Genomic DNA, 19,252 nt, shown 5'->3' with positions numbered 1-19,252 from the left:
CTTCTTCCCTTCCATCCTTCTTGTGCCCACCGGTGCCAGCCTCCCATGGACAAACCCTAGGTCAAATATGACCCATTGCTGCCTCAGTGTGTGGGAAGGTTCAGTGGCCACAGGGCAAAGCTCACAAACAGACACCACCAAGCTGAGGATAAGCAGGAGAAAAAATTTATTTACATCTTCCAAGCGGCAGCACAGCAAAGGAGAATCCCCGGGAGGAAACTCCAGGGGCAAAACTCAGTGTCACACACTGGGATGTGGGCACCCACTGCCCTTTGGTCCCTACAGTGCGGCTGAGGCTGCGGGAAGCACGAGATTCACAGCACAGGGGCAGGGGAGAGCGAGGGCTGCACTGCCCAGGGTTTGGTCCACCAAAGTGCACAGTACAACTCATAGAAAAACCTGTCCTGAGGGCTGGAGGGATGCGTGGCCGCGGGGTTCTGCATCTACAGGAGAGCTCGGAGCCTCTGAAACAAGAGCTCAAGTGGCAGAGATGTCACTGCGAGAGACTGCAATGGATTCTGGCTGTGTTATCAGGAGAAAGCGAGGGCAAAGCTGCCTCCAACTCAAGCAGTGAGCAGCAGAACTGCTGGTGGCTCAGAGAAGCACTCCCAGGGCAAAAGAAAGAAATCCTAAAAGAAATATTTCCCTAAGGAGTTGGTCCGCCCTGCCCTGCTCAGGAGCTGCTCTCCAAGCAACAACACAGCGACATTCCAGCAACAGGAACCTGCCCAGGCTGCTCTAATTGACTGCACGGATAGAGGACAGTGACAGCTTCCCTGCATCCCTGCCCACGGTCTGGCAGACTGCAGCAAGCAGCTCAGCAAAGCGTTCTCCAAAGCAGATGCTAAAATTCAGTTTTAGTTTTTAAACTTTAAAAAATACACACCTTGCTTTCTTTTATTCTCTTAAATATAGAGTCTATAAAATAAGGCAACTGGAGGAGACCGGGGGAGCGTCCCCATAGACCTGTGCCCAGAGCTCCTGTGTGCAGGGGTTGGAACAGCACCAGCACGGCCTTTATCTTGTTTGCAAACCAATTGCTGGGCAGCAGGAGCACTCTAAAGCTGTTCCAGACAGATGCAGGTTCACACACAGCACTGCTGAAAGGGGTGCGGTCACTTTGGCAGCCCTCACAGACATCAGGGACAGACAGCAGGACGGCACTGCCAGAGCCTGCAGCTGCTGCAGGTGAACCCCCCGCAGGAGGCACGTCCTTGGGACAGCCCCTTCCCAGTAGGACAAAGGCAGCAGAAAACAAGGAATGACTTTGTTTCTCACCAAAACACGTTAAAATCTTTGGGAGAAGCTATTGAAACAGGACCATATTTTGTGGTATAGAAAGCTATGGACAAGGTAAGCACAAATAAGCACAAGGCCTGCTCACCTTCCTGCTCTACATCACACCTGCTCATGACAAGTAGAACATGTAGCAGCTTTTTCTACTGTTCTCTTCATCTCTCCTTATGGGAAAAGCACGAAGTATGCATTCTACCTCCTATGTTTTCCCTCTTTTATTCTACTGTTATTGGAAACGTGATCTTCACATTCTGATCTGTAAATGTTTTCTGTATTCCTCACCAGTTCCCACCAGGCTGAAGCCCTGCACTTTAGAGCTTTATTTCTCTAAGAAATAAATTTAATAGAAAATAATTCTTAATAAAAGACGACGACAGAGAGATTTGTGGTAAACAGTACTGTCGGGCAATGGAATGGCACATTGTAGGCTTAGAGGCTGGTGTTTCATACGGGGATGGCAGGGAGATCACAGCAAGTTGTGTAAACCTGAAAGAATCATGACCTAGGTTTGCATCACTGATCTGTGTGGTTGGATCACAGGCAGGAATATTTTCTAGCCTCAGAAGAAATAACACTTATTCTAGCAGTCTTGACCTTATAAGCATAGATCTTTTCAGCTGGATACTGGTTCTAACTGTGTTCCCACAGCTGTTTCCCAGCACACCTGGGGGTGGTACTGCATGATTGCCTAATTTGAGCACAGCTCCAGCACCGTGCAGAGAAACCAAGCAGCGATCACACCAACTCCTGGTCCCTGGCCCAAGCTGCTTAGTGCTCCTCTTCTGAGCGCAGGGGAGGGATCCTGTTGGACAGCAGAGCGTACACGTACGGCCAGATCTTGTTGGTCTCTGTCCCCGAAAATGAGTGCAGGATACCCCTGCTCCTGCAGAGAGTCAAGCAGTTAATGCCAAGAGGGTAAGAACAAGACATTTCTCAGTGTATTTCCAAAGTGACAGCGTGGACTGCAGGGTCAGATCCTGAAGTGTGATCATCTGCTTACAGCACACCCACCCCAGCCAGCCTTGGGGCATCAGTGCAGCAATGCACAGCTCAAAGTGGCGACAGCTCTGAGCTTTAGAGACATGCAGCTCCTGAGATGCTTACAATGTAGCTTTTTCCCCATGTGTCTGTGTGCAGGGGAATGGAGGATGCCTCTCATCTCCCCTCAGGTGTATACATGTGTTTCCTACCACCCTTTGCCCTTGCTTCCTCTGCCCTGTTGCTAATTGCCCAGTACTTCATTTAGAAGCCAAATCCAGGAGCCTCAGACTGCTTTTTGCAAGGCAAACATACCACTTCAGACCCGCACAGCACAGGGGATTATTTAATAAACCCATTCATTGATGCTATTTGGAGCAGCACAGAAAGCTGCTATGGGTTTGGTGAGTGAAGCGAACCCTCCTTTGCAGGGCACCACCTCCATGGCCCTGGGTGTACTGCACAGTAATCTGCCCTCAGAATGCAGCAGGGCTGTGCTTTATTCACATGATTGAACTCACTTGTATAACTCTATCACTGGCTTTGCAGCATCTTTGTACTTTCTGAGCCGGGCAGTGACAGCCTCAGGTTTATCATCCTCACGCTGGATCAGCGGCTCACCAGTCACGTCATCAATGCCCTGCAGAAAGGCAAACACTGTCAAGAGCATTTTCATTGAGCACTTAGCATAACCCTCATTTACCAGAAGGCATTGTGCACAACTCTGCAGAACAGCTTTAAAGACCAAAGCCATCTGGGGCCCCAACATTCCAGGGTCTTCATTGCACCATAGAATGGTTTGAGTTGGAAGAGACTCTTGAAGGCCATCAGGTCCCACTCCCTGCAATGACACCCACAGCTCCATCAGGTGCTCAGAGCCTCGTCCTCTGACACCGGGGGTCTGTAGGGTCATTACTGCCTCTCTGGGCATCCCGTGCCAGTGTTCTACTGCCCTTATCATTATATTATTACATTATATATATATATAACACACATACATACACAAAACCACCACAACAGAAACAACCTATTTCCTTCTATCCAATCTATATCTCCCCTCATTAATATGAAACCATTTCCCCTGTTCTGTCACCACAGATCCCACTCGAGGGTCTGTCCCCTTCCTTCCTACATCCCTTGTTTAGATAGTGAAAAGCTGCTCTCAGCTCTCCTCAGAGCCTTCTCTTCTCCAGCTGCACAAGCCCCAGCTGTCAGCCTGTCCTCATAGGAAGGTGTTCCATCCCTGGAAGCATTTTTGTGGCTCTCCTTTGAAGGTAGTCCAGAGGTCAATGCCTGTACTGAGTAATTCACATCTGGACAACAGTACTTGAGGTGAGATCTCACCAGCACAGAGAAGCAGGATCAGCTACCCTGATCCTCTGGCTATGCTGCTTTTGATGTGGTCTTGCTACATAGGATTTTTCCCCAGTGGTATTTGAAGCTTTTGCATCCCACTCACGCAGCAGAGGGCTGCTCCAAGCTCTTACGTGCACATGAGGAGGGTTGAACTCCATGTTGTAGACCCGTCCGCTCGCTGGGTGGATCCATCGGGCGCTCAGACGATCCTTCAGCGTCTCGAAGGGGATGTGCAGGCTGATCACCAGGTCCAGCTCACAGATCCTGTCCAGTGCCTCAGCTTGCCCCAGCGTCCGCGGGAAACCTGCAGGCATGAACCCACAGCACGGCAGGGTGATTGGAAGGAAAGCACACGGCCGCTTGCTGCAAAGGTGCTGCAGAGATGCTGCAAAGATAGCACAGCTCCTCGCTGCAACGCTCGTGGTGCGAAAGAGCCATCCACCAGATGGCTGCTGCAGAAAATAGCTCCTCCAGCACCAGCTCCCAAAATACAGCACAGATCTCTGCAGGCTCCTGTTCTCCTGGGAGGCAGCGCCCAGCACGAGGACTTTCCCCACCTCTCCAGGCCACCACTAAGCTCAGCAAACACCTGCAGAGCCCCAGGAGACACCCCAGGCCTTTTCCCAGTTGAGCATTATTAGCTGCGAGCTCACCAGGATGTCATCACACCTAATGGATTAGTCAGCATGAGAATGAATACACACTATCTGCTTTACCAAGTCAAGCTGGGCTGTTCTTTGTGTTACTGAACGGACTGCTTGAAATAAGCAAGCTCCTTGTCAGAGGTCACTGTGCAAAGCAGGAGGCTCCCCAGCTCCATGCCCAAAACCCATGGACACGCTTCACCCTGGAGGCAAACCTGGCTCTGAGTGAGCTGGGCTACAAACACTCCTGAATGCAGAAGCAGTAGAGCTGTAATAGGAAACACTGCACAGCGCTACTTGCTGTAACATTTGCCAATCATTGTGTTTCCACTGAACGGAGTAGTGCTACTATCAAAGTAATGAGATGTTACAGTGGAGATGGAGTTTGGGGTATTTTGCCCGCCTACTTTCCTCAGTTTGCAACTTAGTAACTAGAAAACAAGACAAGGAACTCTCCTGTCCTTACTTTGAAGTGTATTAGTAACAAGCTGTTTGAAAGCAGCCAGATCGGCTGCTCCTCCCCATGTCACACCCGCCTCTGCCCAAACCCCAGGTATCTGCCCCCCACCAAGTGCCGCCATCCCCTCCCCTGCCCAAAGCCCAAGCTCCTCTCAGTGCTGCCCTCAGAGCTGCTCACCTCCCACACTTTGCTTGGAGCATTTCTCTACCCCAGGTGGATGCATGGCCTGGGATCACAGCTCGTTCAGATGCAGATGGAGCTGTGAAGGAGTTTTTCTTGGCCAGCCCCGCTCTGCACGCTGCCCTCGGGGGCTGTTTTATGAAACACCTCTCTCCCTTCCCCACGCACATGATGAGCTCAACTGCATGAACACATGCTGCTTCTTAGGGCTCAGGGAAACAACAGCCACAAACCCATTTCTCTCCTTGCTCTGCTGCCAGAGCCAGAGAGGACCATTGAGCCCAGCTGATGGCACCCACACACAGTAAGGGCCTTTCCTTATTTTTAGCTCTGCAGCTTCAAACTGATGGAGTCCTTCCTCAAGCTCTTGATTTACTGCAACTAATAGGCGTACCGCATGCTATCCTTGAGAGCACTACTACTGCCAGCAGCACCACGAGAGGCACCTTTGGTCTTCCCAAACGCATCAGGAGCAAAGCAATGCTGTAAAGGTGGCTGTGTTTTGCCCACACAGATGCACTCACCATCAAGCAGCCAATGCTCCGCTCGCCGCTTCTCCAGCTCCGTCATCATCACGCGTGTGATGACGTGGTCGGGCACCAGAAGGCCTCTCTCGAGGTACTGCTTTGCCAAGACGCCAACTTCTGTTCATGTTAAAAAAAAAAGGGAAAAGGGGAATTAAAACTGCATGACATTTCTGCATGAAACAGTATCGCTCCCCCTCAAATTCTGCTTGCCCTCAGAGATCGCTCACCCTTCATGCAGCACATCAGGGAACACAGAGCTCCTTTGGAGCTGGGGAACGTGTGGTGAGGGGTAACATGAGCAAGGTCACCTGCATCAGATGTCACCAAGACACTGCACGGCTGCAGCTCTGCTCAGCAGCCAGGCTCACCTCCTGCTCTGCACACTGTATATCATAACATCCCTTGCTATATACCCAATGTTACATCTGCAGTCACTGTGCCTCAGAGGAGCTTCCCATAAAGTTATAGGGACAAATGATGCTTTTGGGTAATGCTTGTAACCTGACTGAGACAAACCAAGTTTGCCTCCTCCTGCTTCCGTGTACACTGTGAGACACTGCACCATCTTTCATAAGTTATCTGAAGGGATGCACACATTGCACACATTACCCAATGTCACGTGTAAAATGCAACAGTAAATAGGCATCATCAGAAAGCTTGTCTGAAAACCCACATCCCTGAGCATCTGCTATTGCTGCTGAAAGGAGAACATGGCTTTCCAGCCACGGGCTTTTCAGGTTTCTGAGCCTCAACTCGGAATACATTCAGGTAAGAAAATCTGAGTATATCCCCCCCCTCCCCCCCCCTCCCAAGGCACCTAACAGCATTTGTCACTACAGTGGGTTTTGCAGCCCATTTCTGCAAGTCTTCTACTTGGACAGCAGATTTTAGCCCTCCCAGAGCACGAGTCCTCTCTCTGTGTGAAGTATTGAGAGCCATGCTGCACCTTCAGGGCAAGCTGCTGGGGCTTTGCATGGGTGGCTGGGCATGAAGGGAGGCACAGCAGGACAAAGTTCCCTGCAGAATCCTCCTGTTAGTGGGACCGTCTGTAGCTGATCTCCCCCTCCAGAAGGGACCCACCACCTCCTTCTGTCTGAGCCAGACAACACACAGTCTCAGTACCCCTCACTGGTGGATTTTGGAACGAAGCAGCTGAAAGATGCTGGATGAAGGAGAAGGGACTCTCCAGGCTCAGCTGGCCAAACTGTAGCAAGATGTAGAAGCTGGTCAGGCACCTGCATCAGAGCACAGGCTGAACTGCTGACACACAGAAGGGTCTGATACAAGAAGCACGGCTCCCAGAGAGCCCATCTCACCTAGAGGATGGAGCCTGGAGCAGCCTGTGCAGCACAGCTCCGGGTGTGTGAGGCTGCAGGGAACCTCCCCAGAGCAACGTGTGTGGATGAAGCAGGGCATGAAAGGGGCTGCCCCTTTGGCAACCTGCCCACAAAGCGCTGAGTCACCAGGCTGCAGGAATGAGTCAGCAGGGGCATGATGGTGGTCCCCTCCCTCCGCTCCACCAACATTCTGCAACCAATGTAGCCTCACTGCATCCCCAGGGCTGCAGAAAATACCTTGTTCAATGACAAGCTCTTTGTCACTGCCCATATGTCATCCTCCTGCTCGGGAAAGCACACGAGGATGAAAAGAATACATTATGTCTTATGCAACCAGCACAGAGACCTGCTAGGGCATAAATATTATTGCATCCACCTACATTTTTTAATATTTCTTCATGTGGCCTGCACGTTGCCAGAAGGCTTTTGCAGGGTTGTGGCTGGTTGAGGGAGCAGAGCCCAGGCTGTAGCTGCAGGTCCTAGTCCTGTCCCAAGGACCTACAGGACCAGCTGCTGATGACAAACACCCCAACACACAGCTGGGAAGGCTGGAAATGCACCTCACATGTCCAGCTAAGGCCATAGCTCTGCACCAAAGGGCTATAATACAAACAGACAGCTCTCTGCTGCTCCTGGTGCTTTGGCATACAGGGGGAGACACATCAGCAAGGGGGCAACGAACCACCATAGGAGTGCATGCACTGACATGAGGGGCAATGCACCAGCATAGGGTTGCAATGCTTTCAGACTCTACTGGAGCCCCTCAGCCAGTCCACCCCCTGCTCAGCCTCCTCCCAAGCTCTCAAGGCATTGCTCATACTGCAGAATGGGCAAATAGTTCCTGCAAAGGATGCATGGAGCTACCTGGTCCTTGGCCCCCAGCACCTGGGATGTGCTGGATCACATCCCCCCTGCAGCACAACCCTGCTGGGTTACTTTTGTCTCCAGTTTTCTCAATCTATCCTATGCATTTCTGTGGTGAAATTGCCCCAGCCCTGAGCCAAGAGACAGCAGGATTTGGGCATGCCCACGCATGGATATCCCTGCAGATCCCCATCCCGCTGTGTGATGATCTGGGGTTCATCCTTCCAAAACAAGGGCCAAAATCCACACTGCTATCACTTAATCCTGTTAAGTTAATGACCGCAGGTTTAACACAGGACTTCAGCCCCTGCTGTAACCCTAGTTCATCTGTGCCTCCCAACTCTTATTGGAGTGACATGGCAGGTCCCAGCCTTGTGACACCTCCTGCAATGGCAGCAGCACAATCTGGGGCTCGCAGAGAGGCTGCAGGGGCTCAAGGAAAGGCTGTTCCCAAGCACAAGGTGCAGGAATTTGGCATGGAGCACAACAGCTTTGCTGGCCAGCAGCTCCTGACCAGACACTACAAAATAACCTTGGACTTTTGGTCCCTTGGGGCCACCTTTTGCATGATTTCTTACAGAGGCTCCAACAGAGCAATCTGGAGTTAACAGAAGGAGAAGCTCCAAGTGGTTAATGCGGCACTGAGCGCGGTTATCTGTGCACCAAGCTATAACAACCCCGGCCATCCAAGGCCAGATATTTCCCTCTAGTTTTCAGAGCCCCGGTGCTTTTCCCCAGCCCAGGGCACTCACCCCATCCTTGCAGGCAGGACCCAGCTTTGGGGAGCTGCAGCCTGGCACAGCCACACATCTGAGGACATCCACAGGCAGATGGCTCTTAAAAGCACTGCTGCATCCCGAGCAGCACAGTGAGCAGGAGAGAGGACAGAGCAGGAGAGAGGACAGACGTGGGCATCGCCTGGAGCAGTTTTACTGCAAATTAACTGGGTCCTGCTGTGACCTCAGGATGTTGCACAGACCAGAAATAAAGCCCTGGGCACTGAGGCCTGAACCGGATGAATAAAGCAGTCAGCATCCTCCGTCACGCCTTGCCTAGCACCAAAAGCACCTTTCTTCAACCAAGAGCCACAAAAAGCACTTCTGTACAACAGGGCAGTCGCTAAACAAGACACTGATTAACTGGCTTCCTATGAACCATGTCCTGCAGCAGCAAGCACAAAAACCACCTATGATCCTTGCTCTAAGTCCCCCCCAACAGCCCTTTAGGTGCTGTAACGTGGTTCCTCTGCCCTGAAGTGCAATGTCAGGACACAGATGATAAACCCAGGGAGGGAATTTACTTCCATTTAGCTTCCTCCAGAGCTGGCACATGGCAGCACGCTCATGTAACAGCTTGTCCAAAGCAAACAGCGGAAAAAAAAAGCAAATAGCTGCACCTTACTGAGAGCTGTGACCAGAGGCTACGCCAGAGGTGGCATCTGAAAGGACAATCAGCTGTGCCAAATTGAGGCTGCTTTACTTCTGGCCAGTTTTATCCACGTTTCAGCGTTGTCTCCTTTGGAAGCCCAAGTTTACTTTGGAAGGCTTTGGCTAACCCAGCTCCCAGCTCCCTCCTCCTGCAGCATCCCCTGAGCTCTCCTACACCTACACAAAGAGCTGCAAACAAAACCCAGGGAAGCCTGTGGGCGCACACAGCTCAGCGCTGCACACCTGATGCCCACGGGAGCATTTCCCACCCACGGCCAAACCTCCACACCTTGCAAATCCGCCTTGCTTTGCCCTCAGGTGCTTTGCAGCCCAGCCAAAAGTCAGCCGGACTTTCTGATTTTTTTTCAGCCTCTTTTCCAAAGGAAATATTTTTGTGCTTTTTATTTACAGAAGGAAATCTGGGTCTTTTTAACTGCGTGACCAGAGGCGGGGTGGTGAGCAACGCCCCGCGGCGCACACAGCTCCCAGCATTCACCCTCCCTTCTTGTCACACCTCTAAAAAGGGAAAGTGCTCCTATTTCCCCCCCTCCTGTTTTGCATGGATGCCACTCCACGGCTCTTCTGAGTCAGCTTCCTCCTGGGCCGGTCCCTCGCTCAGCAGCAGGGCACAGGAGCTGCCGCAAGCTGCTATTGCCCAACCACAGCCACCCCACCGGCTGCTGGCACCTGAAGTTTGGGGGATCTGATAGAGCGGGCACAGTGAACGCTATCAGCTCTGCAAAAGGTTTAGGATATGAAATGCAGGATGGGCTGAGGCTTGCTGTCCCCCCACACTCCTTGATCGTAGAAATAGCTTCATGAGTGGGGGCACACACGGGCACCCTGCAGCATCTCCCCAGCCCTCCTGCAGGGAGGGCACAGCTGCAGCACCCTGCGTCCCAATGGGATCCCTATGAACGCCTGCATCCCTTGCACAACTTCAAGCATCCGCCCTCTGTCAAACTGCAACGTTCCTATTCCACGGCTCGGGCTGGAAGGCACCTGAAAGATCACACAGCTCCAATGGCTAATTTTACTCTTGCCAAATCCAACGAACTCAATACTCCCGCGTGGGTTAGTCCAGGGGTTGGACGTGACGATCCCCACGGGTCCCTTCCAACTCGGGATCTGTTTGGATTCTATTTGCACCGGTGCAGCCCCAGCAGCGCCCAGGGCTGGGACAGAACCCTCTCCATCGTATCAGCCACCCCATAACCTCAAGATACAGCGGGGAGACGATAAACGAAACCCAGCGACGCCACAGCCTGCAGCCCACAGCTCACAGCCGGCCCCGACTCGGCGGCGGAGCTCGGGGACCCCGCGGCTCAACGGGACGGACACAACCCGGAGCATCATCCCCCGGCCCCGTCCCGACCCCCGGCACTCACCGCCGCCGCCGTGCAGACTCTGTCGCAGGAATTGGCCGCTGGAGAGGTGCTGCAGCCCGAAGCTGCGGGCGATCCTCTCGCACACCGTCCCCTTCCCCGAGCCGGGGGGGCCCAACACCACCGCCCGCAGCACTTTGGAGGCCATGGCCGCCTACCGGAGCCGGCCGGGTTGGAGGGGGGGGGGGGGTCCGTGCGGGGCGGCACGGCGCGTTACGCGGCGGCAGCGCGGAGCTGCGGAGCGGGGGAAGCCCGCAAATGTGGGAGGAGGAGGAGGAGGAGGAGGAGGAGGAGAACCCGCCGAGACGGGGGGCAGCGCCCCGACGGCACCAGCATCCCAGCATACAGCGCACACAGCGGCACCACAGCACTGGGGCTGCCGGCCGCGTCGGGCCGCCCCCCGCCCGCACACGGTTTACACATCAGCACGGGGAGGGAGGGACGGACCGGGGGAGAGACGGGGAGACAACCCGCCTGCAGCACGGCCCCAAGAGCCGCGGCACCATGGGATTTGTAGTGATTTGGGGCGGGTTGTGTATGGTGATTCGTAGTGATCTGTATATGATGATCTGCGGTGATTTGTAGTGATTTGTATATGATGATTTGTAGTGATTTCTGGTGATTTGTATATGATAATTCTGTGTGATTTGTGTTGATTTATGGCGCTGCCCGACGGTTCCCGCAGCGATGGCGGCGCTGGGGGGGGTCGGACCGAACCGGGCTGGGTCCGATCGGCCCGACGGGACCCTGCGCTGATGGTACGGCCCGGGGAGACCCCGCACGGAACGGAGCGACCCCGCACCTCCAGGCAGCCTCCATAACCCCACACCTACACACACACATGGGGCACCCACGCGTGTGTACGTGCGTGTATGTGCGTGTAACTCTGTGTGTGTGTGTGTGTGTACAAGGCTGGTCCCCGCCCCGCTCCGGAAGTCGCGGTCACATGGCCGCGCGGCGCTGCCATCAACACGCCAAGATGGCGGCCCTCACGCCGCCCGCCCGCCCGTGCTGCGTCACGCCGCCCCCGGCCCGCCGAGCGCCCCGCAGGTGGGTCCGGCCCGGCCCCGCCGCCCGCTCCCGAGGGGCCGGCTCGAGCAGACGACGGGCGGTGCCGGGCGGTGCCGGGACGGGCTCGTCTCCCGCGTTGCGCACTGTTATTTCCGATAGCGGCGCGGTTGACGCGGGCGGGGCCTGGAGCGGGGTGCGGCCACAGGGGGACGGGGGGAACCGGGGGATCCGAGGGGACGCGGGGATCCGTGGGCTCCGGGCCGACCCGCCGCCGTTACAGGGAAATTGTTGTGAGGAGCCGCCGGGCGGGATCGGGCTGTGGGGGCTGATGTGCTCGGTGCGCTCCGTGCTGCTCAATGCTGGGTCTGCCGCAGGTTCCATCGCGGGTCGGCTCCGCTACGGCCCCGGGTACCGACCTGTGTGAGGAGCGCGGTGTGACACAACGGAGCTGTACCGCGGAGACAGCAGAGCTGGGACAGGGGCCTGCAGGGCTGACAGCGAGGAGAGGTGAGATGGGGCTGAGAACCAGCGCCTTTAAAAGCGTATGGAAACATGGAGTGCTCCAACAGAATCTGAGTCTGGAGAGCTGTGCTGGGATCTGAGAGCTGTGCTGGGATCTGAGAGCTGTGCTGGGGTCTGAGAGCTGGGCTGGGACTCTGAGGCTGTGCTTGGGGTCTGAGAGCTGTGCTGGGGTCTGGAGCGTGCTGGGGTCTGAGAGCTGTGCTGGGGTCTGGAGAGCTGTGCTGGGGTCTGAGAGCTGTTGCTGATCTGAGAGCTGTGGCTGGGATCTGAGAGCTGTGCTGGGATCTGAGAGCTGTGCTGGGATCTGAGAGCTGTGCTGGGATCTGAGAGCTGTGCTGGGATCTGAGAGCTGTGCTGGGGTCTGAGAGCTGTGCTGGGGTCTGAGAGCTGTGCTGGGGTCTGAGCTGTGCAGGTTGGCGTTTCAACACAAGGGAGGGCCCCACAGGTAATAGCAGGGAGCTCAGCAGTGTGTCTGTGCACAGCTATGTGCAGCCGGCCTGGCTGAGGCAGTGAGATCAGTGAGTGCTATGGGCCGGGATTCTATTGGAGTGAGTGAGCTCCTCTCTGGGGGAAATGGCATTGGCCGTGAGCATTAGTGCAGCTGGAGTGGGATGGTGGCTGTGCTGGGAGCGGCAGCTCACCTTTACTGCTGTGCTTCTCCCTTGGCACAGCGTAACAGCAGCTGCTGGAGCACGGGATGGACTCCTGCAGCTGATCAGCTTCTTCTCCCGTCACATTGGCCTCTGAAATGCAGGATTCCTCTTCCTCCTTCCATTCCGTTCAGCTGAAATCGGTGGAGTTTTCCTGCTGGGATAATAATGGTAACCTGAAAACATCACAGAGTAAGAACCAATAGCTTATTTCTTGCTTCCCTGTCAGGAGCCGTGGCTCTACGTGCAGCATTTCATCAGCTTGGGGCTTTTTCTTACAAAGTTCTGCTTGTTTTTCCTGCAGCAGCTGCTGATGTAATGAATTACAGTGGATGGCGAACCCGCATGTTTCAGGCGATGTGTTTAAGCTTTCGTGTCACCGTCTGACATCAGCATTGCATAATCTGTTGACTGTCCCCTTTTTATGTAATGTATGTCTGTAGTTTGTTTTAAAAGGTACAAATATTTTTTTCCACTGCGTGCTTCTGCTCAGCTCTTTCATATTGGCCTCTCTGTTGCCCTCTTCAGTCAGAAAGCTGAAAGGCACCGTTTTGATGGCTGGGTCCACCCGAGTGCTATGAGTCTTTCTCTTTTACACCCAGTCTCCCTGACGTCTCTGGATGTGCCCTTTGCAGGTAAGTGGGCTGCTTCCAGCAGTGACCCACGTCTGGAGTTTCCTCTCCCTCCTGTTTGAAATACAGGAGCATCCTGTACTGATGGAGTCCATCTGCATCGTAAACGGAGCTTTTATAATACGCTAGAAGCAAATGAGTTGTTCCACGTTTCCTTTTAAATCTGCTTAGTTCAGAGCTCAGTGTGTTTGATTCCCCCAGGTGTGTGTACATAGAATGGAGCCCCACCATCTTTTCAGCAATCCCCATTAAAAAACAAAGAGGGGGGAGTTGGGAAATGCAGGGAGGCAAAAGTTCAACTTGCTTGCACCCTACCTGGTGTTTTTTTTCCCAATGTTATGTTGGGATCTCCCCACCTAACAACACCAGCTGCATAGTGAAGCACCTAGAGGCTGCAGGCACCTCTTCTGCCCATTCCAGCTGCAGTCTCTCAGCACAGCTGGCTGCTTGCTGTTCAGAGCTGCTCCATCAGCAGGCATAGGAGCGAATATCTGCCATCCCAGCTCTCTGAGCACATGTGACCAGCTCTGATTAAGCCCAGCTGAATGTGTTCTGTAAAATTCCACCGCCCGCCAGCCTGCTCCGCTGCCTGGGTGAGAGCCCGGCCCGCTCAGTGCAGTATGCAGCCTGGTCACGGTGTGGTGCTGCCCTCACACTCGTGCTGTGAGCGATCCCAGCCCTTGGCTGTTGCAGTGTGGCAGCATTAACTCACCTGGCCCTCAGCCAGGTGTACACGCTGTGTTGCTCGTGGTGTTCAGCACTTGAGTAGCAGAAAACAAATGCTTCCTTCAAGCTCCAATGAATTTAACGGGGAGAGGGGGATGCCTTCTTTCTCTTTAGTTATTTGTAGAGAGATAAGTTAACATCTCTCTCTTCAGTCTAGCATTGGTGAGTTGGATTTTTAATGGTGATTCAAGCAGAAGTTAGCAAGGCTGTTTGGGTAGCACTATGCTCATGATAATTTCCTGCACTGAAGCCCCAGATGCAAAGCAATTCTGTTAGATGTTCCTCGAGCCTCTCACCTGGCAGCTGGGGAACCCACCAAGGCTCTGAGACGTGCAAGGGATGGGGAGTGGAGGAAGCGCCTGCTGGGCCTGGCAGCGTTTTGAAGGGCCACGATGACTGACAGGCTGCCCTGGCTCAGTTATCACAGTGCTGATGCTGTCTCTTGTAAAGGTACAGTACTGTGATAACTGAAGGATGGCAGCCATCTGAGCTTCAGAGGCCCTTGTCTGCAGCTGATGGATGGACATTCAGCACAGCATCCTGCTGAGGTGGGTGTCCCTGTTCTGAACATAATGTGAAAGTCAAGAAAAGGTTTATTTGAATAAAGATTACACTTTATTGACAGTTTGCTTCTTACTCAGATGTTTTGGTGTGTGAGATCTTCCAGAAACGCTGTGCTTGAGAAGCTTCGGAAATGGTTCTGAAAGGGTAAAAAATGATTCTGAGAGGGTCCTGTGCAGGTTGGGGAGCACTGGGGTGGGGAGGTGAGGAGGTGAGGTGTGGGTTGTATACTTGGTACGAGAGGACAGGGAAGCTACTCTGTAGATGTACGGAAACTGCTTTTTAGATGCATTTTAATGCTGCTTGTTACAGGTAGCATGGTTTTGGCTGACCATTGTCCTAAGTTGCTGACTGTACCCTCTGTTATGTGGATGTAGACTCTGGGTTGGGGCTCACATCCCAGTCTCTCATCAGTCTGGGGCCGTATGGCTGCAGGCAGCTTGCAGTTGGGTTGTTACAGGCTGGGGTTGTGACTGGGACTGCAAATCCCTCAGGTAATTTCTGTCACAATTCCACCCAAACCTCTAGGAAAGGCTCTGGGGTCCTTGGCAGCACTGCACCCCTCCCCCTCCTCAGCCTCAGGGCAGCAGCAGGCCTGGAGGAGCTGCAGCACTCAGCAGAGCTCACTGTTTAGTCTTGAACTGGAGTTAGAACTGAGTTCTTTAACCCCTCAGTGTTTAGAGAGCTCTTCCTTCAGGGCTGGGTGATTCATAACTGCCGGGGCCTTGCCCTGTGCTTCCCTAAGAGGGAGGACAAGGATTGCCTCAGCCCACGGCCGCTCTCAAGCAGCAATTGCGTAGTTCATGTTTTCTCTGCTCTTTACTGGAAGGCAGCTCTGCCAGGCCGTGCTGCTGGATGTCTGTGAGCCAACAGAGTCAGTGCTGCACCACTGCCATGGAGCATCATGCCAGCCTGCATCATCTGAGCAGGGAAAATGACTGGTGCTGATGGCTGCTGGAATCTGGAGGAGGGCTGTGTTGTTACGGATGATGTGCAGATGATAAAAAGCCATCCTGCTACCAAGAGTTAAACGTTCTAGATAGATTAACATCACAGCAGAGCCAACCCTCGACTTCCTTTCTGCCTCCTCCCAGAGCCTGAGAGGAGGAACCCCCAGCCCCTAAATGGGGGTCACCTCCCCAGCAGCACAGCGCCCTCGCTGCCCTTTGTCTGTCATGCTGTGCTCATTGCAGCGTGGAGCAGCTGGTTGGGGCTGGTCCTGTTCCCTGTGAGCATCCAGATAAGTGGGAGGGACAGACACGAGCTTTGCTGCCTACCTGGTTTGAGGAATAAGGTTCCTTACCTTCCTAGCTTGGGATGGGATTCTGGGGTGATGAGCTACCTGGGCTGCTTAATGAGACATCAGAACTGCAGCACGCACCAAATGTTGGTGGAAGGGAGCAAAACTGCGGGTTGAAATGACATGGCTCTGGGCTTCAGATTGTGATTCTCATTTCCTGTTGAAATAAGTACAGCTTTGAGTTCTGGCATGGGACAGGAACTGAAAACGCCGTCTGTGCCTCAAAACAGCACCTCTGTGATCAGATTTAATGGGAGCCTTTATCTCTCTCTGGCTTAATGGACACAGAGTCCGTCTTTCCTGCAGCTTCCTACCGGTATCATCATCAGACAGAAATACCCGTGGGTTTGCCGTGTCTAAATATTGCTGCATGCAAACAATGCAGCTCCTGAGTCCTTTTTGGCAGTGAAACGCTTCCTCCCACCAACTGTGTTAAAGCGAGATGTAAACAACCTGCACACAGTGACGTGTCACGCCGCTTTCTGCCCCAAAAGAAGCCCTCCTAAGACGGTCCATTTTCTGATAAAGTGTTTTGTAACGTTTGGTTTTGATTCCAACTAAAGCTCATTTTCTCGTGCCTTAGCTGTCGTTCTGGATGGATTTGTTCCACCCTGATGGTTCTCAGGCTCTTTCAGCAGGAAAGTCCCTTTTCCCATCTGGAGGTTGTTGCTTTCCCACCCACGTTCTGCCTGAGAGGAGCAGCAGTTCTGCTCCTGTGATACCTCCTCCGGGCTGTGGTTATGCAGCCCAGAGCAGCAGCTCTGCACCTGGCTCTCATCCATCAGCCATCCTTCTAAGGAGGGAAGCAAGCTGCTACCTGCTCGGGATGAAAGGCATCCATTGTCTGCTAGCACTGAACCTTGGAACCAGGTGGAGCTTTTGTCTTTTCCCATTTTGTTAAAGCAGTTTATTTGTTGGTGTGACTTCTCTTACCATACAGCAGGAAGCGTCGGTTCCAAAAGGCTCCATTTTGTTTATACTAAGAGGGAGAAGATTCCTTCCCAACAGGGTTCCAAGCACGCCGTTGTTGTTCCAAAGTCCAGCAGTGCCACATGTGAATCAGACACTGTTTTAGTTACTGTTCATTCAGATTGTCTCTGAGGAGCACAGAGCAACCCCACGTGAACTTTAGTCCAGGACATCTTGATTAAACATCTTTGTATATCAAGTAACCTAATTACAGTGTCTTGGTACTGGCAAGTCTTGGACATACCAGAACATAATGATGACAAACGTGGCTTCAGTCAGGTCAGACAGTTGCTGAGTGGTGCCTCTTGCTGGGAAAAGAAGCCCCCAGGTGCACGCTGTGATCATTTTTCCCTTCTCCATACAGTATTTCTGTTATGTTGCTTGTGCTAAAACCGTGTGTGTGTGTGGTGGGGAGGATTTTGGGTGCTGCTGAGCATTGTTGAGTCGAAACAAAGCCTGGGTTTGGGGCAGTATTGTGATGAACAGAGGGAAATGGTGACTCTAATTGATGTCTGATCTGGGGACAGAACTGTGCAACAGGAACTGTGTGCTTCCGTGCGGTGTAATGTCAGAGTCAGTGCTATCGGTGGTGTGCAGGCAGATGATAAGGTCTGCACTGGGTGACTTAGTGTGGGACTTGCTCCTAACAGTTCTCAAGAATAGGAGAGGGCCATGGAGGTGTGTGTGGATGAATACACTCCAATGCAAGCTCATGCGATTGGATTGTGCCAGTATTACACTTTCCACAGCCACAGGTGAGACCTTCTTTGGCTCCAGCTCGGACACGTGCTTTTCTTCAGGTGATGGGTGAAATTCTGGTTCTGTTCTCCATTTCCTCATTGTCATCAATAGGATGAGGGCTGCATTTGGGCTTTTTTTAAAGCTACGTGAGGATGTTTGTGGGAAAAGCCTCATTCAACTGCAGCAGAAATGAGGTAAACAAGAGGTGTGACCTGGAGGTAGGCATGGGAAGGGGCCTCTTTCTGCCTAAGTCCTTGGAGCACCCCGCAAACAGAGATGTGTTGGCTCTGTGAGTTCCAACTTCTGAGCTAAAATAGCCCCTTGGTGGTACCTCTGGCAGTGGCTGGTGGTTACGTCGCTCCTGACTCCAGGCAAAAACACTTTGCTGTTAAGTCAAGTGCTTGTGTGGGGCTTGGGAGGGAAGGAGAAGGCAGGTGGTTATCAGTGGCCCCACAGCTGTTCTTAGCCTTCTCCCCATGGTGAGCTAGAGAGCTCGCTATTGACCGACCTCCATTTTAATTAACTCCAGGAGCTGGCAGAGTACACTGAATAATTCAAGGGAGACATGTTTAAACATTTGCACAAGCCTCAGATTCCTCCTGGCTAAAAATAAGCCTGTGAGAAAGAAAACAATTCTCATTCGAGGTACCAGCAGATGGACAGCAGACACAGACCCCATCCCAACACCATCATGTCGCTGCTCTCAGGAGGACATCGGCTGTGGGTCCTATCCCCACTGCTGGGACCTGCCTGGGGGTGGTGCGAAGCAAAGGCATGGACTCAAAGGTGCCTTTTGAGGTTATTTTGGAGCACCCAAATATAAATGGTTCTTCCACAGGGAACCAAATATAAGTGGTTCTTCCACAGGGAACCAAATATAAGTGGTTCTTCCACAGGGAGGTGGTGCGGAGGGGTCTGTGCCTTTCCCACCATAGCTGGGCACCAATGGGCAGAGCCAACGTGTGAAGCTCCATGCTGATGTTCTGCTGAGTGCCTGAGGTTGCCTGCAGGTTTGGTGCATTTCATATATAAAATATGTTGTCTATGTGTCCCCAGGGTGACAAAAAATGTAGAGTTCTGTTTTGGAAATACTTCCATCCTGTGCAGAATAACAGCTTCTCAGGGCAGTGTGTGAGTACTTGGGGTACTTTGTAGTACCATTGCGATGCAAGAATCACTGAAAGGCTGCAGCCCGTTTTCCACCTCGCACAGCTCCTGTGACTAAATGGCCTCCTCCTGATGTTCACCAGCACGCAGGAGAAGAACCAGGCCTTAGATAGACTGCCAGGAACCAGACTGCTGACAGACTGAGACCACTTAGATGGTGTTAAATCACATCTGTGTAAAGGTCCAGTCAATTCCAAGCTGATGGGGTCCGTGATTTAAAGCACTTTACCGTACTCAGGGCTATTTGCTGCAGTCTGCAGTGTCGTGAAAGCAAAACAAAAAAGCTTTTAGAACGTTTATACTTGGAAACCATGTGAAAAACGTCGCCTTTTCTAAAGAAAACTGATGGCAAGGGGGAGTTTGGCTTGTGGAAACTTGAAAATTGAACTGCAAAACAGGTAGGCAAAGGGAAAATTAGTACGTAGCTGCCTGCCCTCTTCTGTGAGAATCATCTGCTTGAATTTTGTTTGATTTTTGATTCACGAATACCAAGAAAGAACAGTCCTGTTAGCGGAACTT

General features: G+C 52.8%; 1 protein-coding gene across 2 annotated transcripts; it reads right to left on the bottom strand.

The window, feature by feature from the left end:
• Positions 1–143: 143 nt before the first annotated feature.
• AK4 (adenylate kinase 4) lies at positions 144–10,689 on the bottom strand. 2 transcript variants are annotated; one of them, XM_015870813.1, is made up of 5 exons: positions 10,458–10,689; positions 5,439–5,558; positions 3,762–3,934; positions 2,796–2,914; positions 144–2,179 (listed from the first exon to the last, which is right to left on the bottom strand). In XM_015870813.1, the coding sequence occupies exons 1-5, from the start codon at positions 10,600–10,602 to the stop codon at positions 2,065–2,067; spliced, it is 672 nt and encodes a 223-aa protein (XP_015726299.1). In that variant the 5' UTR covers positions 10,603–10,689; the 3' UTR covers positions 144–2,064. The 2 variants fall into 2 exon arrangements, with proteins under 2 accessions (XP_015726299.1, XP_015726300.1); XM_015870814.2 differs by lacking the exon at positions 10,458–10,689 and adding an exon at positions 8,395–8,522 and having other exon boundaries at positions 2,065–2,179.
• Between the last annotated feature and the right edge of the window lie 8,563 nt (positions 10,690–19,252).

Source organism: Coturnix japonica, chromosome 8 (assembly GCF_001577835.2).
Source record: "Coturnix japonica isolate 7356 chromosome 8, Coturnix japonica 2.1, whole genome shotgun sequence".
NCBI classification, from domain to species: Eukaryota; Metazoa; Chordata; class Aves; order Galliformes; family Phasianidae; genus Coturnix; species Coturnix japonica.
Note: the sequence above shows the minus strand (reverse complement) of the source record. Positions and strands in the feature narration are given on the sequence as shown.